Raw genomic sequence first — 12,785 nt, 5'->3', positions numbered from 1 at the left:
TTAGTTCGGTTTTAAAGGCACTGTTTAACAAAACAAATCCCAGTTATTAAACAAGTAAACAATTGATAATTGAAGGTGAGATAAGTAAAACAGTTTCCTGTAATGATAAATATTTAATGGTGGTTCCTTTTGCAAAACAAGTCTATGATCTATTTCAGTAATACCTGAAGTATCTCTTTTAATTAATGCAAACTGAAGTTTCATTTAAAAACAAGTGCTACATGTTAATGGATCTGTCACTTCATTATTTGTACAACGCATTCTGCAAGATCACCTGACTGACAAATGACAGTTACCAATTTACAAAAGCGAACAATTCAGATTTTTGAAATTGGTACTTCTCCACATTTACAATTCCAAATTAACACATGGGAGGGAGCAGAACTGAAGATCAATCATTCTTCTCTAATCCCATTTGACCTGATGAAACTAATCTACAGATGCTCCAAAACTAGCGAGCCTGGAGGCCAATCTCTGCCTGGGTCCGCGATGTCAGCTCAGTCGGGATTTGTGTGGCACGAAACGGCTGATCAATTCCAACTGGCACTCATGCTGCAGCCTGAGAGAGGCCTGTGTCCTAAGATTAATAACTTGGCTGATTTGATGGAATTCAGGAGAGAGTCTTGAACAACTGATAACCCGTACATGAACATCACTAGTTGTCCTCTAGATTTTTCCAGGAGAACCAATGAGAAGTCCCTTAAAGAGCAATGTGTTTATTGGTTACTTATTTATAAGCCTTGTAAAAACATCAAATAATATGTGTATGTTTAAGTATAACCCACGATGAGTTTATTCTGCTTTTAATACAGAAATTGTATGTGATTAGTATAACTTGTGTAGGTATTACACATTAGGTAAACAATATTAAATCTGGTCATGAATCAAGGTGGGATGATACAAGTCTTGGATCACTATGAATGAAAGAAACTTGAACACACAGGAGTGGGAGACTGAATTACAGAACTGCCCACTCAGTGTGGCCGACCCTCTGGCCAATCAATCTGGAAAGAAAGCTGGGAAAAGCTGTTTCAAACTTTACTTCTTAACAGACACCCATACCCTGTGCAAAACGTACTCTTGCCTCTCTGTTGAAAAACATGAACTTTCCTGAAAATGGTCAGACAGCAGGGAACTAATCTTATAATACTTCTGTCGCTGTCCGTGGAGCTGAAATCCATTTGTGACAACATATTGGATTACATGTAAGTACTAAACTAGAGATTCGGTACTTCATAATGAAACAGGGACACACAGGTGGTTTTTCATGCGTCCCCAGGGCTACACCTCCATTACTCCATCTAAAAACCCAGTGAAAAGGGATGGGGAGTAAAATATGTTTTATGGGTTGGAGCGTGAAGAATTTTTCACAGGCTGCATTTACTTGCTTGGAAGACCATATTTGGACCTGCACTACAAAACGAACGTACAAACACTGATGTTTTCTACCTAGCCCGCCTTAGTAATGAATAAAAAGTGTTTCTGCCATCGACACCATTCTGACGCAAATCAAAGCTGTGTAACACTGTTTCAATGTTAATTAAAGGGTTCACATAAAACTATCCATAAAAAATATAAAATACCTTGGAAGCTATTGAGACATGCTCCTCTCAGAAGAATATGACCTTGTGACCTCTAGTGCAGATGCAATCATTCTAATTCTACAGCCCTTAAGGAAAATACACATTCTCAATTATCAACTTTATATTGATTATGATTATAAATAGCCTATAGCCTCCAATAGTTCCAATAGCCTCTGAAATAACAGGCACGGTAAGCAACGGTATTGAATATTTATATGTACTCCCTTTAAATAAGGTGTTAGAGTGAAGAATGAAAAGCTAGAGAACAAAGAGATGGAAGGATGTGTTTTACATGTGTGTGGCTTTATATGCACTATTTCACAGTGTTCTTACTGAAGCCATAACTATGTTTCTTTTTAAAACATGAGGAACAGCAAAAGAACCAAAGATTAACTCAAGTGATGGAAATAGAAACCCCAGTAAAGCTTTCTGTCCTCCAATCTTCTGTTTTCCTTGAAGTAATTGCCAGCAACAGTGGTGCACATTTTAATCCTGTTCTGGTGAAAGAATTTCAGGCATCACCAGATGTCCAATTACTCCTAAAGCAAGACCGTGTTCTTTACTGTATTTTTCTACTCAACTTTTTTTCCTCTCTCCTGCACTCAATACAAGAGATCAAACCCACTCATTTATGAGGGAACTGCTAGCAGAATATAAATCTGTCAGCTTAAACTGTCAAAGATTCATGTTTTACAGCACATCTATTATGAACGGTACATGGTGCTTGTATCTGGGATGCGTGGCTACATTATGATTTTTTTTCCCCATAAACATCTAAGAAGGAATGCTAATTCTGTGCATAAAGGGTTTAGCTTCTCCAGTAAACAAATAAATGAATGGAATAAAGTAAAATAAAAAAGCATGCCGAGGTTTATGGCAGTGATAATCTGTACTCCCTCTCTCAGAGTCATCCATCACCAGAAGGTTAAGCAATAAATGCTTCAAGGACATTATAGTAGAGTGGAATCTTCAGCAACTTATGTGAGGGGACATCTCAATCTTTTCATTTTTAAGAAGACCGAAAAAAATAAGAAGAAGTTGATTTTAGCATCTCCATATGACATCTGAATCTGTGTGCTCTGCTGGAAAGTAAATTAATGTGTTCTTTCATTCCTTGTAAAAGACCCCAGAATATACCTATCACATGTTTCTCACTCTGAGCAGTGATGTTCATATTTTAATCTTTTCTGAATCTTAAACGATTCCAAAAATCATGTTAAGGATTTCAAAGAAATATAGGCCCACTGGGCACTCAGGCCACACGCTTGAATTAGTCACCTTTGGCATGTCTTCCTTCATCGCCCTTTAATCCACCTCAGGTGATACAGTCACAAATGTGAGTGGAACCACTGTGCATAATTACTATAGAAAAGGTCCAATATGTATGAAATCAAAGATATATTTAAGATCATACAGCATCTAACTGGATGGTAAGTACATTATCAGTGCCAATAATGCTTTATCTGTGCAACTTAGTTGAGAAGGAGAGGTGAGAACGGTGTTAAGACATAATTACACTGTAAAATGAGGTCAGATTAAACACGTCTGCGCCTTCGGTTACCACAAAACAGCAGGCAGCCTTACTTCAAGCCCCGCAGAACCAATGCAGAATTTCTATGTTCATACCTGGTGGCATATTTCATGTACAACAACCATAGTGAGTTCCATCAAATAAGAAATCGAGGAGACTTCAGGATCCAAAAGGATTTTCTGTTCCACAAAGACACTGAGCCCCCAGTTCTCCATCGCAGCATAGGGGTGTTTAGGCACAGCTAAGAGATCTGGAGAAGAAAAAAAATGAAATGAATACATAACCGGGTAAATAACACCTTTAGAAGACCTGGAAAATCACATTATAAGTCACAAGATATTCTCCTGTTGTGATAATTAAAAAAATTACATTGACCACTTTATTTAGACATGGAAAGACAAAGATAAGTGGAAAATTAATAAACACATATTTAAAGTGTGAAATTTGCAATAAGGTAGTTTTATAGCTTGTTAAGTTTTTGTTTAGTTTTTGTTTGCCTAATTTGGATGTATTTTCCAGTGCAGTTACACACTTGTGGAGGGGCTTTATCCCTTTCTTATCTCGCTGTAAAATATAGAGTGTTTCTAAAAGACAAATGTAAAAATTATGCAATGAGAGGATTTGTAATGTTCAATATACTGTGCAGGGTCTGTATTTGCATATTCCTTTGAGGTAAATTGCCTTTAATTTGTTGGTTGAGATGTCACATCCCATGTCACAGATTATATGAAATTCTGCTTTCAACCTAAAAAATTATTTAACTATGACTGGGGAGGGAAAAACAACTTGGCATTTGTCATCTAGCATTAAATGGCAGCAGAGTGTTCTCAAGATGACAGGAAACCTTGATTATAAAAATAAAATAAAAAATGTTCATGGATAAACAGATTTAAGCACTGTCACAAATTCATTTTGCTTCTTCACTGAATTAAAAGAAATGGATAATACTTTACAGGAAAATGTCAACCTGTAAGAAACAGTCTCATTAATAAAAACTAATCAGGCTTTTATTTAATTACCATTTTGAAATTAGTTTCACTTTGAAATTAAAATCAAACCCATCAAGCATTACAGAGCCATATTCCGATGGCACTTCAAAGCCACCACACGTTTCCAAGACCTCTACCCCTGCTTTCTCTGTATGTATGTTCAGTGTGTTCAGGTATTGTTTTAGAGGGTAAGATAAAGGATATACCTATTTGCATTTATTTCTCAATTAATTAGTTTAGACAACTCCCTATAGAGGTGTCAATGTGGTGTATCTGATTGGTTGTGCTTGGAGTGATGTGAGATTGGTGGTTGTCCTCCTTTTGATCTTAAGTTTAAAACATCATTTTAAAAAGACCTCTCTGGGTGTTCCTGCAATGTTTATATAACTTAATAATAATACAAATAATTTTAATGAAGTAGTAAGAAAACATCACCTAGTACATGTGCATTGAGCTAAACAATGTAGGGGAAGTGACCCAATTAAGCCCACGTACCATATAAGGCCACTTGCTCTTTTATTTTGAAATACAAACAAGACAGGAAATATTAGAAGGATGATCTGTATCATAGCAAATGCACAAAGTTGTTACTGTCATGTTACTTTTATTTGGAATCAATCACGTTCTGTTCTTGAGTTCTGTATGACTTTGTGCTGCCACTGTGCAGCAGCATTTTTAGAAGTCACCCCAAAACTTTGCTTTATGAGGGGCCCTCCCAAGAAGGCATTTTTCTTGAATTTCGTGACCAAACTTGTTGTGTGTTGATAAGAATTATAAAATTAGGAGATTAATAAATCAAATTAAATCTTATATGATGAATTTGCTTTGTATTTAAAAGCACTATTTTGAATTTGAATAAAAATAAAAAATAAAAAAATAAAAGCAGCACCATCAGACAGAAATAGCAGTCAGAAATATCCACCATTTTAAAACAATCGGCCAATAGCCGATATAGTAATTTTTGGCCATTTTGGCTTTGAGAGCATTTGAATAATCCCTGTGAGCCAGAGCCGGATGGACAGACAAGTGTCCACAAATCATGCTCCTTTTTCTGAAGCACCTGTGCAGACTTCCACAGCCCAGACAGCCCGGCCCCAACCCCAACCCCAACAACCAGCAGAGCAAACTGTCTTTACAGCAAGTGCAGCAATTCCATGTGATGGAAATTAGTCTCAGATAATATAAAAATACAATTTTAATTGGTTAGGTTGGTTATTTGAGGTCTGAATTCAATCATCTATAAAATATTAAGTGCTTAATCAATACAATTTGAAGAATTTACTATTAAAACTCTTGTGGGCTTATTTGGGACACGTGGGCTTAAAGGGTACATATGTACCTCATAAACCCCATCCGGACTTTTCACTTTTGCAATTAAATAGGTTCATTTAATTTAGTAAATGTATGTCAAAATCTACCGCAAGTGTTTAGATGAGAGATTAATATTTGATTTAATACCCACTTAATTGGGAAGCAATTCACATATCTATAAGAAAACATGTAAAACTTAGATTTTGGTGGGCTTAACTGGGTCACTTCCCCTAAATCTTCATGTAGAATACAAGATTGTTAAGCAGGTTCATATTTTTTAACACCTACATTTTTTGTGTATGTGTTGTACTTCCATATTTCTTTTCAGATCTAAGACAAATCATATTTTGATTCCTTTTTTAGCAATGTTTTCTTCTGGAGGGCAGATCTATTCATCTTCAACTCTATATTTTCAGATATATACTTTAAATAGTCAAGTCACTTATATTCCAATATATTACACTGCCAAGTAGTGGTATTTTCCTGCATTGTGTGCTTTCAGTAACCCCACATAACTTCCATGCAACCTTGAGTAAACTTCCAAGGTCACCACTTGAGTAAGCATGTAGAGAGGGAAGGTGAACCTTGAGGTGAAGGCTTCAAAGAAAATATCTGCTTAGTGAAAGGAGGATCAATCAATGCTGTTTGAGTTCAGGAGACTCTCTTAAGATTACACGTGAGTGGTCCAGGGATAAGATGGACAATGTGATGAACCATGGGGTGAAATCATATTCGGAAACAATATGTGTGTAAAAATAAATGAAGAATCTGCATTGGGACTATTCGTGTCCACAGTCCTACCACAGCATTTAGTTCATATTGCTGGAAAAAACTAAAAGAAAAACACACATTTTTCAGTAACTACCTACCTACTCATTAGCGGGAAGCTATTGGACAGTTTAGTTTAGACCAAACCAGTGTTAGAGAGCAACAGACTCTGTTTTGACTTTGTTTCTGAAAAGCAAAATGAATTGTAGTCACTGCACTGTCAAATCAATAGCTGCCACACATTGGTTCTTCTCTTATCATTACTCAACTGTGCTGCAAGTCTTATCAATAATAGAGTGTGATTATGAAAATGAGAAGAAAAATTCATCCTTTGAGTTGTGTAGTATCAAATGATGAATGATTTGCTTAGTACAATGGTTTCCACAGCCGTGATATGCATATGTACACATTTTTATAATGATATACTTTTGATTTCCATTAAAATGAGCTGTCAGATTATTTCAGATTATTCTATTTCAAATTACAGATAGCATAATGAAGTCTAACTGCAAATTACTGCTACTTAATCCTGTACTTCATTAATAAATTAATGTCAGGGAAAACATGGTAAGTGTGACAATATTTTAGATATCTCTGGTCCTTATTCAAGTTTTGCCTCAACCACATATATCATAATGGATGTGAGATTCAAGACGATACTGTAGACCTTTCAGATGTATGATCTTAGTAATCAGTAGACAAAAAGGACATTTGGAAATGCATATTGAAGTGTTTTCTATTGTTTCTTAAATTTTAAAAGAGCATTACTTTGTCATGTAAAGTTATAGTTTAGTGTTGCTTCCTGTATAAATGCATACAGGAGTTATATTAATTTGCCTACTAAGATTACTTACATTTTAACATATTTAAAGAACATGTTCTGTACTTAAACGTATTTCTAAAATTAAAAAAATAAATGAGCGATTATTGAATTTTAATAATAAAAGTCTGGTCCAGGAGCTATTAAACCTGTGCCTGATTAAAATATTTTTCAATACATAAGTCAGAAAACCTATAGGGGCCTATATATAGGTTTGCTGGCTTATGTATTAGTTTATCTACACTTCTATTGGTATGCTGATCAAAGATGGACAAAGGAAGCTATTGAATGGATACCAAGAGATGAAAAAAGACAAACTAGTAGACAAAGACATAAAAGACAGGAGGATGAAATAATAGATTTTGCAGGCATGACATGGAAAAGGGAAGCTGTAGATCAAAGCAAGAGAAACATCTTGGGGAGCCTTCATCTAGCAGTGGATCAATATAGGCTGATTGTGGCGATGGTGATATTATATATATATATATGTTTTTGTGTGTGTGTGTATATATATATGTCTGTGTGTGTGTCTCAGTCTTAACCTATACATATGTCAGCAAACCAATATGTGTGCCAGCAACCTGATACATATATATGTCAACAAACTAATATAAACACCAGCAAACCAATACAAATGCACATAAAATTATTTTTTTCTTATTCCTGAATGGCACCCCATATACATCTTTGTAATTGAAAAAAATACACAATTGTACAATGGGATGCTTTTAGATTGATGTGCATAAACTTTCAGTTGTCGATGATTCTCATGCTATAGCAGTTCGTTGTTCATTGATGTCGTATGTGAATCAGAACATATTTTTGTTACAGTTGTTATTTTGTGCAAAACACTTCCTCTCTCCCTCTCCTCTCTCTCCCTCTGCAACTGTGTTAACCAGAAGAGGGAGCTTAGAGCCCCTTGATCTGAACATTTTATTGATCAATTATTTTGAATATTAAAACCACTATAACATTAAATTATTTAGTTTGGAGCAATACAGAAAGCAATTTAAATACAACTGATTGATGATTGGTCTATTAAACTTTAAATACCGCTGGCTGCAAAATTGACCCTTCCCGCATGACTGGAATGTACAACTCAACAATGTGTTCAACAAGCGAGCTCTGCTTATATTTGTTGTGAATAAAAGATGTACGTTATTTATTAAATATCCATGCCATTAAATTGAAATTGCTTATGTGGTTAAGGGAAATGCCATGTTCATTAATAACAGCTTGATAAAGCAGAGCACAAGTCTGACATTATTACGGGCAGCTGGTAATTACATCAAACTCCTATCCAATGTGCAGGACCTCCAGCAAAAGACGAAATAGTTTTTCAGTGTCCATCATCCATTGTGTCTATTCATTAAACACAAGTTGTATAATCAGAACTAGGAGCAACCTACTTTATATCGATCCCCTATTTTATTTATTTATCTTATTTACTTAATTGTGCACTAACTTATGCAGCCATGTATTTATTAATTTATCTCAACGAGTCTGTCACATCTTTAGTAAATTCACAGAACCTTCAGCTAATCATGTACAAATGAATTAAGCTGACGTGCCAGATCTGCTAAACTACGGGGTAATTAGCTTCTCAAATTTGTACTACCAGTCAAAAAAATTTCACATACAAAAAACATCTAACTACGTGCACAACATAAGAACTCTCTTTAAAGCTAGATTTCACATATTAAGACCTGATTTACTTGGTTTTGTTATCACAATTAGCAGGTATGTACAACGCACTATTTTTACAGCAATAAATCCCAAAAACTGTCAATCCAACTGCCATAGGGTCATCCCTGGAGATTATTATTTGAACACTTTTACCCACAAGAACCCCAGAGAACCAGAACATAGCTCCTCAGGGGGCCCCCACCAAAATGTCAGGCACCAATCTGCATTAAACGGGCTAAGCAGAATTGCATCATCTAGGCTACTTAAAGAGTGTCAACCTGATCACTTGTGTGTTTCACCGAGATCCTTATACCACCACATAAACACACACTCACACACATATTCAATGCATATATTGCCAGTGCTCTTATGACTGTGAAACCTGGTCACTAAATGCAAAAACGTACCAGAAACTGTGGACAGCACAAACAAAGCATGGAAAGATGTGTGCTTGGAATAACAAGAAGAGACATCACTGAAAGAGTGAACGTGTTAAAATGGCAATGGGCCGGACTCAATGTAAGTAGAACAGATCAAAGATGGACAAAGGAAGCTATCAAAAGGTTCCCAAGAGATTAAAAAAGACCTGGAAGATGACCACATAAAAGTTGTGAAGATTAAATAAACTTTACAGGTGTGACATGGAAAATAGAAGATGTAGATCAAAGCAAGTGGAAACATCTTGGGGCGGCCTTCATCCAGCAGTGGATCGATATAGACTGATGATGATATCGTAGCATTTCAGGCTTTTGGCTGGTGACCAGCAACTCCAATCACTGTGCCTGCCCCCCCCTCCCCTGCTCCCACATGGGGCAAACTTTCAACCCCTGTTTTTTTAACAATCATGCATTTGTTTGGCCACGTGGCACCAAATTTGTGGCCAAGGCATTTCAGTGATGGCTGCATAGTGCAAACCCTCCTCTAGCCTAATATTTAATTTAATACTCTGAAGTTCTCTTATCATGCATAAAGAGCCAGGAGCCCAATTATTTTAATTCTCAGCTGGGAATATTTAAACCTACATACTGCTGACTACAACTTTAAAAACAGTTTGAACAAAACTGCAGACTTCTAGTGCCAGGTAAACCTGTGTCAGGTCCTCACAAAATCTACGGTGTGGCAGAATGTCAGAGGAGTTTCAAACTGGGCTGTTCAACTTGTTCAATGAGGCAGAAGAAAACACAGTCAGAGTTCCCATTGTAATTCTCCTCTCCTCTGCTCTGTTGTTCATGTAATGTACTTCTCAAATGCAGGTCGAAGATTTGCTTTGAACAGCAGGGCATTAAACACACACACATCCCTGGGTGAAGAACACAATGCCAGAATCAAGCTGGCTATACAGGCCACCTGACAACTTAAACAACTGCACAAGCGATCCAAACTGAGAACAGTTAACCATATCTCATTGCATCGCTGAACCAAAGACTCAAAGTGTGCAGAGGCAATGGGGTATTAAACACCTCAGTGATCAAGTAGATGTGGTAATAGTATTAGCGATTAATAATGTGAAGTATCAAATTGATAAAGAAGGTGAATTCTAAATGATTCTATTTTTTATTTAATGCCATGAATGAATGTTATTTGTGTAACATATACTAAACTAACTACATACTGAAAACAATTTTGTATCTGCAATTCATATTAGTACTGTTTGTTCAGAGATGTATGTAACAAACCTTGAATTCACATAATGTACTATAATTTGTAATACCTTCCAGTAAGTATACTTGAAGCTCTTTTTTTCTTTGCATAATTTCTTGTAAACATTACAGAACTGTGTTAGCTAAGGTTAAACTGAGACTACTGTATTGACAATAATTACTGGAATTAGCCTATATGTTTAATGAAGCATTGCAATACTTTCATTAATTTCAAAACCAATGTCTTTAAGATGCATCAGTGTTTCATGAGCAGTAGATTAGAAAAATAGTCTGTCCTTACCAGTATACTGGCTCGTATTGCACTGGACTGACATGGTGGAAAATTGCCAAAAGCCATTTTCCTGGAAGAACAGTTAATAGAGCATGAGATATAGGGAATATTATAACAAAACCTATCCTGCAACTGTATACATAGCCAGGAACCACTCCAATAATTTTCTCATTTAATTTCCCATTTTCTTTTATCTGTAATTGGGGAAAAACTGCAGATTTTTTTTTAATACAAATGCCCTTAATATTTGCTTTTCTCAAACTAATAAAACTGATATGATATTGCATATATAATCTCAGTATGCATAACTTTCAGAAAAAGAAAAAAAAATCCTTAAATTGCCTTGAGGCAATAACTGAAATTATTTTTTGGAGACTAAAACAACTGAAAATGGATTATGACCTGAATGACAGACAATCGAACATGTTCTTATATTTTGTGAGGTTATATTAATATCTATGTATGTATAGTTTATTTTCTTTATCCCTTAAGAAACAGAAAGGAATATAAACAAAAAAACATAGCTTTAATGGAAAAAATATTCTGAGGTGTTGAATATATGAAATAACTTTCATATTTAAGATCCAAACACAGACTTTACCAGGAAAATAATGCGAAAGAATCTATTAGTTTTAAAGCTATGAATTATTCACACAATTAAATAAGAGGATATAAAATACTGTGCAATAAAGTGCAATGATGTTATTATTATTAGCTTGACAATCATATACACACTGTTAGAGTTGCATTACAGAATGTCTACAGTAGGTGTGGGGTGTGGCTGTGATTGTTTGCTGGGGAAATTATTTTGATAAAATAATATCAGAAAATCGGGTCCTTTGTTGTTTTCCCTTTTGAGAGGTTTTTGACATAAATCAATACTTATGTTTCTTAATTGTAGTCAGAGTGCCCTGGTGCCCCTGTACGCTTGACAGACAGAAACATAAAAACAATGGCAGTCAGGGAATTAAAGCTGATAAAAAAAAAACAATAAAAAACGAGGACAGATTATAACCAGATGTTGACCACAAAAACTTTAAATCTATTATATCACAGCCAAGTGCACTTCATCTTCTTGCACCATGAAGCAAACAACTGGGTATAAGAGGATGTCTAAATGAAAAATGTGAAGACACAAACTGACTATAAAGAAACATTAAGGGTATCCAAATGGAGATAAGTGTCAATTTCTGAGATTCGGAGAGTTACTGGTCACAAACGAGTTGCCCAGTCAAACAATTTAAGTGTGACAATATTCATAGTTTCAATCTGACTTGAGCTTGGCTGGCTCACCTCAGCCTCCACCTCCTTTTTGTCCAATAAGGAAGGAGAATATGTGCCTCTCTGTCCACAGTTTGTCCTGTACTTTAAATCGTGAGGTCAAAGTCCAAATATAACAATTGAATATTTGCATAATATATTTGCATATTTGCATTTTATACAACTCATTAAAAAGTGTTCAAGGCCTCCTGACTGAAATTATTATAACAATGTCTATGTGAATCTCAGTCAGGTTTAGCCCAAGGGTCCGGAGAGAAAGCTTCCTTCAGGGAAGTGAGGCATCGCAGTGGCAAATTAATGTCAGTGTTTGAAGGAGGAAGAGACAAACAGGAAGGCTCATTCATTTTTTAAGGGTCAAATTAACTGATATTGACAGACATGGGACCACTGCATATTGTTCCTTCTGCAGTCATGCAATAGCTTTGATATTTCTTGGTCAAGCTGACTTTTTCACCACATAACTCACGTTGTTAATTACTTTAAAATAGTGAATATAATACCGGACCACAGTTTTCTATCACAAACTGTTGAAAAGTGCTTCAGGTTTCCTTGGCTGTCATTCTAATTTTTCATATAATTGGAGGATTCATATGACATAATGCTATGAACAAAACTATAAATGCCAGTCTCTTTATATGTAACATGAAAACTGCAATATTTCCAGGAACTGTATGTATTTGCAGAGGAAATAACCTAGGCTTTCCATCCACCAGTTCTATTACTGTGTGACCCATTGATCTTTATGACTCACAAAACTCGGCTTTTATTTTCTGAATCAGTCTACAGTTTGCTGTACGTAATGGGGGAAAAAAGAAATCAGAACTTTGATGAACATTAGAATCTTTCCCATACATTTAGTTTGAAGCACTCTCTCACTCAACCGT

At 35.6% G+C, this 12,785-nt stretch overlaps 1 protein-coding gene across 1 annotated transcript in view; it reads right to left on the bottom strand.

The window, feature by feature from the left end:
• Nucleotides 1-12,785, bottom strand: part of LOC136771555 (thyrotropin-releasing hormone-degrading ectoenzyme) — a 133,253-nt gene that overhangs the window by 78,650 nt on the left and 41,818 nt on the right. The window contains exon 4 of the mRNA XM_066723926.1: nucleotides 3,210-3,364. Within this exon, the coding sequence (XP_066580023.1) occupies nucleotides 3,210-3,364 (155 nt within the window). The remainder of the gene's footprint in view (nucleotides 1-3,209; nucleotides 3,365-12,785) is intronic.

Source organism: Amia ocellicauda, chromosome 15, assembly GCF_036373705.1.
Source record: "Amia ocellicauda isolate fAmiCal2 chromosome 15, fAmiCal2.hap1, whole genome shotgun sequence".
NCBI classification, from domain to species: domain Eukaryota; kingdom Metazoa; phylum Chordata; class Actinopteri; order Amiiformes; family Amiidae; genus Amia; species Amia ocellicauda.
The sequence above is the reverse complement of the archived record's forward strand: the minus strand, read 5'-3'. Positions and strand labels throughout refer to the sequence as shown.